Source organism: Hibiscus syriacus, unplaced genomic scaffold (genome assembly GCF_006381635.1).
Source record: "Hibiscus syriacus cultivar Baekdansim isolate YM2019G1 unplaced genomic scaffold, ASM638163v2 tig00111166_pilon, whole genome shotgun sequence".
Lineage (NCBI taxonomy): Eukaryota > Viridiplantae > Streptophyta > Magnoliopsida > Malvales > Malvaceae > Hibiscus > Hibiscus syriacus.
The window spans coordinates 1,246,434-1,262,663 of record NW_024063008.1 but is presented as its reverse complement, the minus strand read 5'-3'; the positions used below and the strand labels follow the sequence as shown (position 1 = coordinate 1,262,663).

Below are 16,230 nucleotides of genomic sequence, written 5' to 3'. Positions count from 1 at the left end.
TATCATTCAGGCTCAAAGGGGACACAAGGGATATATTTTGTCCTTTTGTGAAAGGATAAAGAAAGAAAGCCGTTCATCATCTCATACACAGAAGTCCTTGCAGAAGAGGTATCCCCAGGGGGATAGATTTTCAGGATTAATTTTTATTTAAATGAAAACAGTAATTAATGCATGATAGAACTATTTTGAATGAATTCTATTTTTTTCTCTTCGCTTCTTGCTCTCAACATGTCTCAATTGCTCATGCTCGTCTTCAGAAAATTGATGCGAGATGCCCCACACTGTGTCTTCTTTGTAGGAAGGTTTATGTTCAAGTGAACATCTTGTACTCAATGTCTGTAGGTTTTATTGGTAGAAAATGTTGGTTTTACGTCTAAAAAGACGATGGTGACTTTATTGGCTCAAAGAAAGGTATGGGTAGGACTTTTGTGTCTAAAAAAAATAAATACAGTGTTTCAAGGTGGAGAGAATATTTCAAGGTCTCAAAGAGAGGGAATGTTTCAAGGTCGAAAAGAATATTTCAAGGTCTCAAAGAGATAGAATGTCAAAAATTGGTTATTTTGTAGTGACCAGGAATTATTTCGGGTAAAAATTGAGATTTTATTTTAGGGTTTTAGACAGGATAAAATAGGTCTAATCTTGCCATATGTCAAAAATCTATAATTCTTGAAGAATTAAAAGAATATGTAATTCATTCGATATTCAAAGAACTCAAGATTAAAATTTGTTCAATTATTTAACCTTAGAAGGTAGCATCATTTCAGTCATCAAAGATTAAAAATATTTAAGCAAATATTGAAGAAAGAACAAAAACGAGTTCAAACAAAACAATCTCTATGGATGCAAGTGTTAGATGCAATGCCCCAATGTCTTCGATTGTACATGCCCTGAATCCAAGTTATGGATCCTGCACTTCAGTGTCCTACAGTTCTCAGCGGAAGGTCTGAGATCCCAATGTGATAGCTGCATATGGCATTAATATCACGGCCTTCAGGATATGGGTCAGTTCTTGGTTTGGATTGAACTGGAATCACCAGGTTGTTCTCAATTAGAGCTGGGAGCAATTCCTCATATGTCATTGGGATTGGATTGATGTGACAGAATGCCTTATGAGGTTTGGTCCCCATATTAGCTAGATAAGATCCTTTAATGTTAATATCATCTCTTTCCTCATTGTCGGAATGACTAGTGCCTCCTATCTGGCCATTCTTGATTGCTCTTTCGATCATTTCTCCACACGTGATAATGTCAGAAAAACTCTTAGTGGCAACCCCTATCATGTAGTCGATATATGGAGACTTCAATGTATCGATGAATAGAGTGATGAACTCTCTTTCAGTCATTGGTGGATGCACTTGAGATGCGACATCCCTCCATCGTTGAGCATATTGTCGGAAACTCTCATAATTCTTCATCTTCATATTCTGAAGCATTGTTCGATCGGGGCCATATCAATCATGTGCTTGTATTGGCCCAGAAAAGCACTAGCCAAATCCCTCCAGGAGCGGACTTGAGTATGACTCAGTTGATTATACCCCCTAGAAGTGGGTCCAATCAAACTATCTTGGAAACAGTGGATCAACATCGGATCATTGTTAGTGTATCCAGTCATCCTTCGAATAAACATCGTGAGGTGGGCATTGTGGCAACTGGTTCCCCTGTACTTTTCAAACTCGGGCATCTTGAATTTGGGCGGGAGCACCAAGTCGGGAACTAGTACTAGTTCTGTTGCATCCATCCCGTTGTGAGAGGTTTGTCCTCTCATTCCCTGAAATGTCTCTCTGCACCACTGTTTCAAATTCTCTGGGATCTCGTTCTTGGCTCTTCTCGTCGCTTGGTGACTAGGAATCCTGTTGGACGAGATAAGTGGTTGTGAATTAGCCTGTGCCTTCACACATTCAACTGTTTCACGGGTCAAGGAAATTTTCTCTCTGCATTTTCCTTGGTTAAGCTCAGCCATTTTTGCTACCATTTGGCCAACTATGTCCTTTTGGTTTTGCAAGATACGATCCACGGTGGTCTTTTGCATCTACTCCATTCTAACCTCCCACTCTGCTTGCAACTTTTGAAAACTCTCGTTCAGCTCTTTCTTCAATTCCTCAAATTTTGCATCCATTTTCAATATTGTGTGAATGCAGTTGCACAGTTAGAAGCGCTTCCTCAAAGTTTCCCACAAGGTATGATTAATGCACGTAACAATGCTTAAATGAATGTTGAATAAAATGCAATGATACAAATGCGGATGCAAAAATATTGATCCTAACGATAAATACCGTAGAACAATTCCCACCAGAGATAAAAAATTTCACATTACAAGACAGTCCACTTTACAGACATGTCTTCGCTTAGATGGTGAGCCTAGAATGGATCACTGCTTCATATCGGATCTTCGTCCTCAATAATGATGCCCCTCAAGCGCTCTGTAATCTGACTCCGTTAATGCCTCGGTGGTAGTGAGGTCGGTGTGTCGCTCTTTGATAACTAGCGATGAAATGATTGTAGATAAGACTCCACTGCTAGATTACTCCTTGAATCAGTGGATCATCATCTCAGTATTGAATGATGCACGATCTTCGAGCTCACTGCTTCGTCTCGGATCTTTGTACTTGGAACCGATGCCCCTCAATGCTCTGTAAACTAACTCCATTAATACCTAGGCTATGCTGAAGTTTGTGCTTCACTCCCTGATGGTTAACGATGGAATAATTGTGGATGAGAATCTACTGCTGGATTACTCCTTAGATCAGTGGATTATCATATCAGTCTCGAATGGTGCACGATATTCGAGAAAATCTCATTCTTGTACTCTAGACTTCTTTTTAGCCCTCGATGCATGTCTGTGTATGCGATCGCTTGATTGAAAACTTTTATCTCTTCTTGTGAAAATTTTCTCTCGAATATCCCCTTACGGATCAACACTTTTGCATTATGATGATGCAATGCAATGCAATGCAAATGACAAAATGACACAAACAAAAGAGAAGAAATAAGTTAGTATACACAAACAAAAGAGAAAAATAAGTTAGTATATGTAAAATAATTGATACAAATAAAAATGTAATTCAGAGATGGATATAACACCTACCCCGTCATGATATCTACCCAAACATGCTTTCAATTAAATAACAATCCTACCCGGACATGCTATCTACCCAAAATGATCTATTTTCAAGAAATTGGTCCTAACTGCATGGTATCTAGTTCGAATGCTTTTATTCTAAAAGAATAAATATATTCTACAAACTTAAAACAAAAGGTAAGGGTTTAGAAATATTCCTCCTTTGTGTACACCTATTTTAGGTACCTGCTGACGGACAGAGATTCGATATAGTTATACCTAGGGTGACCATTTTACGGTTCACTATATGCATGGTTTCGGTTCTAACGGAAAAAAGGGACTCGAATTGTCCTTGATGTCGGTGCCCCCTTGGGCTGCCAGACCCTCGATCCTCACCCATTACAGGTTTCAAACGGAACGAGTTCAATTCGAGGGGATTCACTGTCTTATACCCGTACGAGGAATAAATCCCTACGAAGGTATAAGGTATGTATCCCATGGGTTATTTGCTAAAACTCATACGAAGAATAAATTCTTACGAGAGTGAAGCATTCACCCCAACTAATTTGGATCGAAGCTCGTGTCTAGAGCTTATGTTATGCCAATGCGAGTGATGTGTGTGAGGAGGAACATACCTACCTTTGACTCAAAATGAAAAGAAAAAACTCGACAAAAACTTGGATAGAGCTGAAAGCAAAAAGATAAAATGTTAGTATGATAATTAAAAATGAAGCAATTAAACATTTCAATAAACGGATCATAAGTTAACTATGTACTCAAACTTATAATTTCCACTAAGACGACAATGTGTAAACGACATACAGCCTGACTCTCTAAAAAAAGCTCCCCAGCAGAGTCGCCAAGCTGTCATAACCAATTTTTAGGTAAAACTATTAAATATTATTTTTTAAAAACAAATTATGACTTTAAATTGAAAAAAAAATGGGTGATTTTGAATTGATTTGAATAAAATTAAAAAGAGTCGCCATCAACCTTTGGGTTAGGTAAGTCGAATACCTAAAAACGTCTTTTAAAACAATTTTAAGAAAAATCATTTTTTTAAGACAAGATTCGGTCTGCGTTACCAAAGATTCATTTAAATGGGTTCGGGAGTCGGTTACGTGCAGGGAAGGGTAAACACCCCCACAACGCCCAAAATTGGTACTGTGTCGCTTACACCTCGTTGTAAATGGTGGAAATTATAAATCAAATATAAAGTTAAAATATGATCTATTTATCGAACGTTGATTAATTTGCTTCGAATTAAATAATTAGAGAAAATTCTTTAACTCGAAAAGAAATCTCGAAATTAGCAATCCTCCATCGGGAAAGCTAACTCGACTATTTCTCATCCATAAAGAATATTTCTCTCTTGATAAACTGAATCGAATATAAATAAAATTGACGTTTGCATACAACAAAATAAATTGATTAACTAAAATGTGAATTGAATACAAATGCAAATTTTGAAATTGACATTTACATAAAATAAATTACTATTTAAAATAACACACATTGCATCATTTTAATTAATTAGTGAAATATACTCGACTTGTTGCAAGTTCCTATGTCGTTAAAATGCCGTATCGGATCGCACCACTTCGACCAAATGGTACTTTCCACGCCCATTTTATGCATACGTGTTCTTGAAAATATAGTCGAATATTTCATATATAGATAAAAATATAATGAACATAAATGTAATTGGAAATACAAAATAATATTTACATTAAAGAAATTAAAAACATTATTTACATAATCCAATAATTAACTAATGAGTAAAATACACATCCATACATAAATGTCTAAAAATAAATTAGTAAATATTACAAACCAAAATAAATAAAAACATTTAAGGGGCTAAAATAATATAAACAGAAACTTAGGAGGCTAAACAGCAAAAACAGAAAGTTAATGGACCAAAATAGCACTAACCGAAATTTAAAGGACTAAATAAAAAATAAAAATAATTTAGAGCCCATATCACAAACATTAAACAGTCAAATACTAGAAGTGAAAATAACCCTAAAAGTAAAGCTTATGACTAAATTGAAATTTCACAGAAACATGGAGGATCAAAAGTAATTAAATAAAATGTCAGACAGTGACCAAAATAGAACATTTGCAAATATGATGGCTAAATTCAAACGTCTACAAAATATCACAACACAAGACTTAAGACTAAAATGAAACTATTACAAACATTGGGACCAAAGTCAAGTATCCACAAAAATGACATAATATACATTAGTATGACTAAAATATAAACAAGGAAACATAGATGCCCAAAACAAAAGAAAATAAAATAGACATTAAACCAAATATATTAAAAAAACAGAAAATGACTAAAATAAAAGCAATTAGAACTTGAAGCCAAAAATTAAAAAATGCAAAGTTATATTCAGTGATTAAAATAAAATAATTACACAATACGAGATCAGATTCCAACATTAACGAAAGTAGTAATATAAAAGAGTAAGGACTAAAATGAAATAAACATAAACATAAAAGATCACCAAGTAATTAAACCAAACATCAAACAATGACTAAAATAGAATATATACGAATATGGTGACCAAATTCAAATAACAGTAAAGATAATAAAATGCATGGGATCAGTGATTAAATTGAAATATTTGAAAATATTAAATCCAGAATCAAATATAGACAAATATGATATAAAACATGAACGGTGACTAATATATAACATTTGCAAATTTCATGACCAAATCTGAATATCAAAGGAAAATGCCCAATAAACTGCAACAGTGACTAAAACGAAGTAAATATAAATATCACAACCGAATTATAATATCAGCAAACATAATATACAAATTAATGACTGAAATGCAATCATTAAAAACTAAAAGGCTCGAAATAAAACAATGATAATTTCATTAAATGACTTAAATAAAGCATTACAAAGGAGAAGGGACCTAAACTGTAGTTACCCCATGCTTGCAAAACACGGGTACCCAGACCCTTGAAACGGTGGCGTATTGGAAACAAGTTATAAGCCTTGTTTTAGGGTTTAGAAAACCCTATTCCCATTTGGTTTCATTCTCTCCCTCAGCAGTAATACCGAAGCATTCAGGGGAGAGCTCTCCCAGCTTCTTCATCGCACGAGGCGGCCCAGAGTCCCGACCACCGTGAACCGGTGGCCACGGGACGCAGAATAAACGAAAGGGTCCCCTTTGACCACAAAGTCCTCTGCTCCGGTGAAGCAATCAACGGCCGGACCGAATCCAAGGTAAGCCTCTCACTCTATCTCTATTTCCTCTCGAGCTTTCCTTTGTTTCGAGCCCCCCACCCGAAGCTCTCTCTGTATTTTTCTTTTCGTTCTCCCCTCTGTTGCTCTCACCGAATCCTCTCCCCCCATTATGGTTGCCCTGTTGGATTATTAAGGGTTCTTTCGGTGATAATGGTACCTAAGGCTTAGGGAAATTATGGGTTGTTGATTTAGGGTGATTGAATCCCGGATTTTCGGGATTATAGGGATTTTTTATTTAGATTTATTTTTGTTTTTTTATTGGGTTTTTTCTCTGATTTGCTGATTGATTTGGTATGTTGTCACTGTTGACTGCTTGAGGGATGGGCTCTGATCGGCTCGGGAAGCTTTCGACGATGGCTCGTCGACTGGGAAACTGGAACTCACTGGCGGCAGTGGCTTGATGGCTGTTGGCTTGAACGGCTACTGGAACGTTGAAGAGGCACGACGGCTGGATTGGCTTAGGGTTGTGAAACCCTATTTACCATCGATCTGGACCGTTGAATGGGTCCAGATCGAATGGTCTATGTTGGTGCGGCGCTGGGATGTTGATACCCTAAGGTTAGGGTTTGCAATCGGGCTGCTGAGTGATGGGTATTGGTTGGGCCTTGGCTGGGCCCTGTTATATTGGGCTTTGGCCTGTAAAATATGTAATATGTAATTAATAAACATAATAATAATAAATAATAATAATAATAATAAAATAACGATAAAAAAAAACCCGGACAAAAACGGGTGTCTACAGCATCTATGCTCTGTAATGGGGCACGTGATTTCTACCCACAAAATGGCGTAGCCGACTAAAATTTTATATTTTAACTTTTAATTATTTGAATTGATTCAAAATCTTTTTAGAATTTTAATTTCGAGCTAAATTTGATTTATAAATTTTGAATAATAAAGAAAATTAAAGATTAAAATTTCGTTTTGGTCATTAATTAAGTAATTTGATTGTTTTTTGAACATAAATTCGAACAAATACATTTGTTTCGACTTAACATTTGAATAATAAAACGATATTCGTAAACTCGGTTAACTCGAATTTTGTCACTAGACTCAATTAGATCGAATAATTAGTTGTTTAAAGATCGATGTCAAGCTGAATCAATATGAACTTGATGCTGAAAAGAAGTGATCTTTGCAACAAAGCCCTGCCACTGGTTGATCTTTCTTGACCTTGAATTACAAGGCATGAGATTTCTGCCCAAAGATGGCATTAGCCAATAGGGTGAACACCCTAGACTAACCGGAGCAAAAAGACTTCAAATTTCAATGCAATACATCGTTTGGCATGTTATCTTTTTATATATAAAACTGTCTTTGTTTTAATACGACCGACATGCAATGGTCATGTGAATTCTAACTATATTAAAAATAATTCGAGTTGAACTCTTAACCGAATCAAAATTTTCTAAACTTATCTTTCTTTTATCCATAAAATTCAAAATTTAGACTTTGATCAAAGAGCATCTAACTAGTAACTACTAACCACTCAAATGTAATCAACATTGTCATCTTTCGTTTGATACATCAAACGTTGGTTTTCACTGTAAACAACAGAGAAACAAAGAACCTACCTTGGACTAACCTAACCCACCCATTTTAAGATTGGTTTTGATTCGACTTTCAAAACTTTCCCTACCATTAATGATGATTTTGTTGAAAACAAGCAAGGAATGAAATAAAGAAACCCCTAAGATTTTATTCTTTCAGTTAAACTTAAATCCACTGAATCTGGGTTGTTTGCAGCACTAAGAATAAGAAAATCATTCCTTTCCTAGCTTCTTTTCTTCTTTTAACATAATATTCTGTTTACTAATACTTTTTCGTGGGTCGTTAATTCAGTTATATTCAGGGTCGTAGGCTCAGACAGTAGAGTCTACATCATGTCTGGAAGCCACCACCACCGATCCAAGCCGAAAGTTTGTCCCTTTAGCGTAAACTTTTACCTTAAAAAATCACATAAATGCTAATTAAATAATGAGTCAGTCGCCTTCCTCAGCATCACCCATATGATCTCTTCCAAAAATCCGAGCCTTCAAATTAAACGAAAAGGTCAAGCTCAAATTTGCAGACAAATCTTTCTCCAAAGAACTTGGCATTTGTTCTTGACTTGACCTCCTTCTCCCTGCTTTCAAACTTCCCTACACAATTTTAAACTGTTTCTATCGTAAACGGTTTTGTCTGGAGAATAGAACGAGTCCAACAATAATTTTGGTTGTCTCTGAAACCGATTTTGGTCGGTTCTTTCAAGTTTTAAGACAGCTCGGTTGTCTGGGAAGTTGTTCTAGATTAGGGTTTTTTTCTTTCTTTTTAGTTTCTCCCTCCCCTTGAATTTTGTCCTGTTTTGAGGCAGTTGCAGTAGTAGTTGGAATTTTCACGAGAAAATTTTGGATTTTTTCACTAGAATGTGTGAAGGGCACTGGCAACTGCTTGCAACTGCTTGTTTATAAAGAACTTTTGTTTTTTTTCTCTTAAGATATAACAGAAAGAGATATCGTTACTCTTACGTGTCCTTACTACCGTGTAACTATGAATAATTCTGGGGCAGCTGTTGAAGTCACAAAGGATAGAAATGGAACTGATCAGGTTCTGCTTCGGAATTCTCGAGGAGCATCTGCAAGGGTCAGAATCTTTTTAACTTGTAATCTAGTCTTTTACATTGTTTTTAAGGTATCTGGAATATTGATTGAACAGGTTGAAGAACAATTTAAAACTCAGTAGATGCTTGATTCTAGTTGTCATTTACCCTCTCGATCAAACTGCAATCTATTCAGGTTAGCTTGCATGGAGGACAGGTTCTTTCATGGAGGACCGACTGAGGTGAAGAATTGCTATTCACAAGTAGCAAGGTAACATTCAAATCTGCAGTCTTAAGTCATAGTATTTGTATTGTCATCTGACCCAATTTTTGTGTTGCAGGCAATTTTAAAGCCACCGTATGCGGTTCGAGGAGGGATACCTATATGTTTCCCACAGGTATTTAGGATTCAGTGCTTATATGCATCAATTTTCTCTGTCTGTATGCATCTGGTTGATGTGTTTTCTTTTGAATTTGTTAGTTTGGTCAGCGAGGATCACTCGAGCAACACGGTTTTGCCCGGAACAGGACTTGGATCATTGATGAGAATCCACCACCTTTGCATCCAAATGATAACAATGGAAAGGCCTATATCGATTTACTTCTAAAGCCAAATGATTTGAAGATCTGGCCACACAGGTGAGGCCTATATAAGATTAGGAATAGTTATCTTCCGCTATAAAACTTGTTTATTTCTAATTATGTATGTATTTTGATTACTAGTTTATACCTTTCCAGTTTCGAATTTCGCTTCGAGTATATTTGACAACAGATGGAAATCTAAGCTTGATATCACGAATCAGGAACATCAATTCCAAGCCTTTTAGTTTCTCAATTGCTTATCACACATATTTCTCCGTCTCTGATATCAGGTACATATATTTCTATCTTTCAAGTCCTTTGACCATTACTCCTCGAATTTTACTCATGGTAAAGAAAGTAAAGCGCGTTCAATCAATAGGAAACATTAAGCTCTTGACATTAATGGATATTCTTTCTTGTATACTAATTAACAGTGAAGTGAGGATAGAGGGATTGGAGACTCTTGACTATCTTGACAACCTATGCCAAAGGGAGCGGTTCACCGAACAAGGAGATGCATTAACATTTGAATCCGAGGTAAAGCGCCCTCCTTTGAATGTCTCGAAATTTGGAACCCTCGAAGTGTTGTGGTTCAGTCGATAAACTATTTTGCATGTAGATGGAGTAAATGTTTAAGCCTTAATTATTGCATTCCAAATTGCAGGTTGATAGAGTTTATCTTGGCTCAAGAGATGTCACAGCGATATCTGACCACGAAAGAAAACAGACCTCTTTTATACGGAAAGAAGGCCTTCCAGATGTTGCTAAGTTTTTGAAACCTCTTCAATTCAATCTAAACATGTGTTAATGAATGGCATCCGCATGAGCGAACCAAAAACACCGGCCTTGATGTTAAGTTCTTTTGCATTTCTTCAGGTGTATGGAATCTATGGGAGAAGAAATCCAAAGCCATAGCTGATTTTGGGGATGAAGAATACAAACAGATGCTCTGTGTCAATGGGGGCAGCAGTTGAAAAATCAATAACATTGAAGACAGGTGAGGAATGGACTGGACGTCTGGAACTCTCGGTTGTCCCTTCAAGTTAAGGACGACGAATAATGCAAATAAAAAACCCTTAGTTCAACTAGAAGAATAGAATCTGTTACTTTGTATTCAATTATTTATATGATGGTAGGCTAATAATAAGAGACCTGATCACTGTCTGTGCCTCCCAAGTGATCATGGAACTGTAAATTCCTGGAAGTGGAGATCTGTTTTAGTGTTTCTCCATAGTAGCAGACTAGCAGTGACATTAGTTGTTCTTTTAACTACAAAATGTATGTGTGATGGACTATGGAAATGAAAGTTGACAATGTTGCAAAAAGAAGTGATTAGAATAGATATTTTTTAGAGCCTTTTCGGTATGCATTTAATCATTACCTGGAGAAACGAAGCAAAAAAATAACGACCAGCTAAACATAAATATTATCAGAGCCAGGTTTCGATCCTGGGACCTGTGGGTTATGGGCCCACCACGCTTCCGCTGCGCCACTCTGATAGTTGGGAATGGGTCTGACTAAGTTTTTTAAGATTAAAATTACAAGTCATTACTATAAGCAGAAACTCCGACATTTGAACGAGGTCGCGCGTCAATATTTGAGACGGTAGCAAAAACAAATTAATAGGATGAAGGACTAAAATGTGTTAAAACAAAATAGTCATTAAATTTTATTAATTTGACCAAAATTAAAATGATACTGGCTAAATTGTTAAAAAGGAATAAGGATTAAAATGATTAATCAGTTAAATGTTAAGGGACTGATTTTGGTATTATACCTTTGTTTTTAATGAAATTATTTTTCCTACGGTTGCTTTTTCTTACGCTATTTTCAGCGACTATAACCCACGACAGCGCAGGACAGGAGGATCTCGCAGGTACTTATTTCCCTCCAATTTCACCAATTGCCTCTTCAATTTTGATGTTTTCCAATCTACCTTCGTTGAAGGGAAAGCGATATAGGTTGGAATTTCTTCTTTTTCTTTTACTTCAATAAAAAAAATTGTTTATTTTAGGGTTTTAGGTGATGGCTTCAAAGCGGATCTTGAAGGAGCTCAAGGATCTCCAGAAAGATCCTCCTACCTCTGGCGGCGCAGGTTCGATTATTCTGTCTCTTTTTTCCCTGTTTCGCGCCTCGTTTTGTTTATTTCTTGTGCTTTTTCTCATCATCTTTATTTGTTTACAGGAAACTTTTGTCTTCGTTTTTTTAATGATTTTTTTATATATGCTTTCTGTTTTTATTTTCTAAATCATTAAATTAGATCATATTTGTTGCTTGTTTGAATTATGAACTGTAAACAATGTATTCATACTAATTATTGGGGGTATACTTTTGACCATGATGATTTCATTGGTTCAAACTATTCATATCCATTTTTTTTGTTTATTAGGTAGGCTTTCATTCGAATTAGTTATACTTTAATTCAAGTTGCTTGGAAATGGTTAGCATGTTTTGCTGAAGAATTCTTCCGGCCTTCCGAGTATTGCATTATGTCCATGTAAGAACTCGGCATTGCATCACCATTTCTGTTAAATGTTCTAAAATAGTTTAGGAGTGCAACATGTTATATTTTCTGAAGGCAAATGTGAGATTTTATTAGAAAAATATTTTGATGATGTCGCTTGCAGATCTGGTATTCCATCTAACTGTTGTTTTACCTCTTTTTCTAATTGATGGAATCAGGTCCTGTTGCTGAAGACATGTTTCATTGGCAAGCAACTATTATGGGTCCTCCAGACAGTCCATATACTGGTGGAGTGTTTCTAGTCACCATTCATTTCCCTCCAGACTATCCATTTAAACCACCCAAGGTGCTTGATTGTATTCCCTAACCATTTTAGTTTTTATTCTTTCCCGCTTCACTGTATATTTTGTATTTGTACCTTTCTTGGCTATGTATTAAACTGTAGTTGATCGTCTTTTATTTTCTAAAAACATGCCACGATGTCTCTTAAGCATATGGAAGAAGATAGCATAGTGCTGCATGTACTTCAGGCCAATTTTTTTATCATTTTATGTGCAATTGTTGTAGACATGACTTTTATCTCCTCAAAAATCTGATACAGTTGTTTCCTAATGTGGTGTATGCTCCTGCCTTTTCCCATTTTTTATTTCAACGTTATGCGGTGATATGTAATTGCATAAATGTTTAAAGCCTTCATGTTATTTAGCCATTTTGGCTTGTGCAAATATTGCTTTGCATCGAAATGAGTAAATGCTTTTTCCACTTGATTACTTCTAGATTTTGTTATCTTATTATGTTGCAAATTATTTTCTTTTTTAATCTTCATATGGCATAAATTTATGCACATGCATGTTTGGTATGTAATGGTTATTTTTAGGTGGTTTTCAGTGCCAAATTGTACATGATTTATTGTTGTTTATACTTTACTAAGCAGTATCAGGAAAGCCTTCCCTGTTACACGCATATGGATATTTTGTTATGGCTCCTCACATTTACTATATACCTCTTGGCTAAACAAAATATAGTGTATGGACGCTACAAGAATATATTTATAATTTTATTTGATAATGTCTATGTTCATATATTAAATATACAATATCATCAAACTTATTTTTGAAGAGAAATTTATGGTAACTGGTGGATGATGATTTGTCTATGCTGAGATAGACTCTGCTAAATTTCATGCTTTTCTGACCTTAATGTCTCCTTATGACATGCTTGTTTAGCAGCTGTCATTACCGCCACTTAGTAGTTTTTCTTAACTAATTTTTCCCTTCCATTTAGGTTTCGTTCAGGACAAAGGTCTTTCACCCTAATATTAACAGCAATGGTAGCATCTGCCTTGATATTTTGAAGGAGCAATGGAGCCCCGCCCTCACCATATCCAAGGCTATTTGTTCAATTCACCATATCTGGTCACCCTAATTTAGCTTTTTCTTATTATCATGTAACATTAGCTTGCCTTGGTTTTACTGTCATCTAGATATGAGACATGTTCTTATTTTTGTTATGACTCCAGGTCTTGCTCTCAATCTGCTCACTCTTAACGGATCCAAATCCTGATGACCCATTGGTGCCCGAGATTGCTCACATGTACAAGACCGACAGGAGCAACTACGAAACGACTGCTCGGAGCTGGACCCAGAAGTATGCTATGGGTTGATATGCTGGTATGTATGCAATAGAATGGCTTCATTCCGTTCGGGCTTTGGTCTTTAAATTAATGTATAAATCAAAGAGTCAACGTGTCATCTGGATCCTCTTTATTTAGTGAACCTAGCCTGCCTTAAAACACATTTACCGTGTTGATTATATTTGTATGGAAATTATCTTCAAAATACCCTCTTGTTTTCAATTGCTCATCCCTTCATTTTCATTCTGCAAAATTGAAACCCGGTTCAGCAGCTTCAAATCCGGCTTAAACGTGTAAGCCGTGAACTTTATCAGGCTAGGCCGACATCATGGAAGCTTGCAGGTTCCACACTCCTCAAACAATAAAAAAAAAATTATAAAAAAAATATTCAATAGGTTTATTCAATATATTTAAACTTAAATCTTTAGAAAGAATCGAAATTAATAAGTTAAAAATAATCAAAATTACTTGTCAATTAAAAAAATATGCTCAACATAAAACTATCTAAAAAGACAATGAATCGCTATATCAATATCCTATCTATTCCATGAGAAAAAATTAAAATAAATATCAATTAGAAAAATGTCTATAAAATTAAACTTAAATGAGAAACATAAAAAATTGTAAAATAGTATAAAATTTTATTATTATTTCCATAATAAATTTATTAAAAGAGAAAAAAATCTTAAATATGTAAAATAAAGAATACTAATGACGTATATTAAATCAATATGAGAGGTTGGTGAGTAAGAAAAAAAAATCTTGTGAAGTTGTAAAAGTAAATATCTTGTGGGTTCAACATTAATTACGGTTGACCTTTCTTCGGCCTTTTATATTGTACGATCCTGACTAGATTTATTTATTAGTGTTTGTGGTGGGTTGGCTCTGAATTGTTCAGAAACAGACACCCCCACATAATCTACTTTAACTGTGTTCAGTCACTGTCATAATGGTAACGAGGATTTCCTTCTCTCCGTAGTTATTTCATTATCAAATTTATCACGGCTGAATGGGGGCGACACCTGACACTCCCAACTCACTACTCATCAAAATTTTAAACTCCCTCATTCAATGTATTCTCTACATAAATAAACAAAAACCACCGTACGTTGGAGATATGCTGCAACTCAATTCACTCATTTCGATCGACAAACACCCTCCTAATTTTCATCTTCCATTCTTTTTAAGTCCAACACTTCACATCCGTCTAATGTCTCCTGCATTGTCCAATGTCCATCCTTTCTTATTTTAACGGCTCTTCAAAAGTTCACCATAAATATCATCCTATATAAGTTGTTAATATGAATTCATCCATTTAGTTGAGTATCAATTACTATTGTTGAACGAATTTCAATTTTTTTAGTAAGCCTTCGAATTATCATATACTCAAAGTTTCATATTACGATTCAAGAATAATATTTCAAAGACTTTTCATGAGAGATTTCTTGATAAAAGAGAAACAAAATCTCAGAACTAAACATCTTGAGAAGACGATATCCTGTGTTGGGAGTTTATCAATTATAAGATAAATAATATTTTTTTATTCTTCAAATAAATAAAAACTCTATAAATATTATAAAGAACCAAAACTTGAATATCACTGAATATTTTCATGGACCAACTTTGATGATGGAAAACTCTATATAATAAAATACTCTTGCAACGGTTAACATCTTTCACGGGGATGTTTAAGGAAAGAGACATCGATAACGAAGAAAGCAAGGAGTCAAACCATGCCCTGCCCCTGCATGCATTTGTTTAATAATTCTTTGTTTCATGTGGATAAAAAAGAGATATTTAAGTATTATAAAAATCAATATTTAAAAATTGAAGGAATAAAAAAAGAAGAAGCAAATGACATCTACTTGCATGTATCTCAGTTAGTTATACTTTCTTTTTCTATATGACCATATGGGGCAATGTGAGTTCCATTTTGTGGTTAGGTTTAAAATAAACTATTTAAATATATACAAAATTATATGAAATTTATAATATTTTAAACACCATTATGATACATTAAAACGTATATAAATTGTTAGGTCAACCTCTGACTCAGAGACCCTAAATTTAAGGTCTCGTAGCATGTTTTCCGGTGGACGGCAGGATGAGTGGCAAGGACGAGCTTAGGTGGCTCGGGTTCAGTTCATGCCTGCCTTGAGAATCTCACATTAAATAAGTTGGACACCAGACCGAGACCAAAGGTTGTTGCATGTGTTAGTTCTCAAGTTGACTGTTAATTCAGAATTATAAGTCCCTACTTAATTAATGTGCCCTAATGAAGACAGAAGTTACGGATGACAAGTTGTTCTCTACTCGATTATCTCAGTTATTGATGACAATATGATATTTTCTAAACATGTTGTTGATATATACATATCATGTGAACATACAAGTAGTTGTTTAAATTTAATTTTTTTAAAGAAAATATTATTCGTTTTATTATTGATACCACTCATTAAGTTCAAAGTACATAATGTTTCATCTCACTAGATTAAATATTATATTCTTAATCTCACTCACTATATCGATCCCTTATTAGAGTATTTTTATATTTAAATTAAGCCCGATTATTAAAAACTTTTAAATTTTATTGATCTAATGTTCATGTTTAGGAGTCAACATAAACTTTAACAAGTTTATCTGA

The 16,230-nt window shown here is 35.0% G+C and overlaps 1 protein-coding gene, 1 non-coding gene and 1 pseudogene across 4 annotated transcripts; 2 read left to right on the top strand and 1 right to left on the bottom strand.

Moving 5' to 3' along the window:
- Positions 1-596: 596 nt before the first annotated feature.
- LOC120155171 (ubiquitin-conjugating enzyme E2 28-like) lies at positions 597-13,705 on the top strand. 3 transcript variants are annotated; one of them, XM_039166756.1, is made up of 5 exons: positions 597-610; positions 11,504-11,584; positions 12,172-12,299; positions 13,238-13,342; positions 13,473-13,705. In XM_039166756.1, exons 2-5 carry the CDS (start codon positions 11,515-11,517, stop codon positions 13,614-13,616), a joined length of 447 nt encoding a protein of 148 aa, XP_039022687.1. In that variant the 5' UTR covers positions 597-610; positions 11,504-11,514; the 3' UTR covers positions 13,617-13,705. The 3 variants fall into 3 exon arrangements, with proteins under 3 accessions (XP_039022687.1, XP_039022685.1, XP_039022686.1); XM_039166754.1 differs by lacking the exon at positions 597-610 and adding an exon at positions 11,306-11,365; XM_039166755.1 differs by lacking the exon at positions 597-610 and adding an exon at positions 11,333-11,365 and having other exon boundaries at positions 11,512-11,584; positions 13,473-13,704.
- On the top strand, positions 8,841-10,840 carry LOC120155172 (annotated as a pseudogene).
- Positions 10,917-10,988, bottom strand: TRNAM-CAU. Its single transcript has one exon. It is a non-coding gene; the product is annotated as a tRNA-Met (tRNA).
- Positions 13,706-16,230: the final 2,525 nt, after the last annotated feature.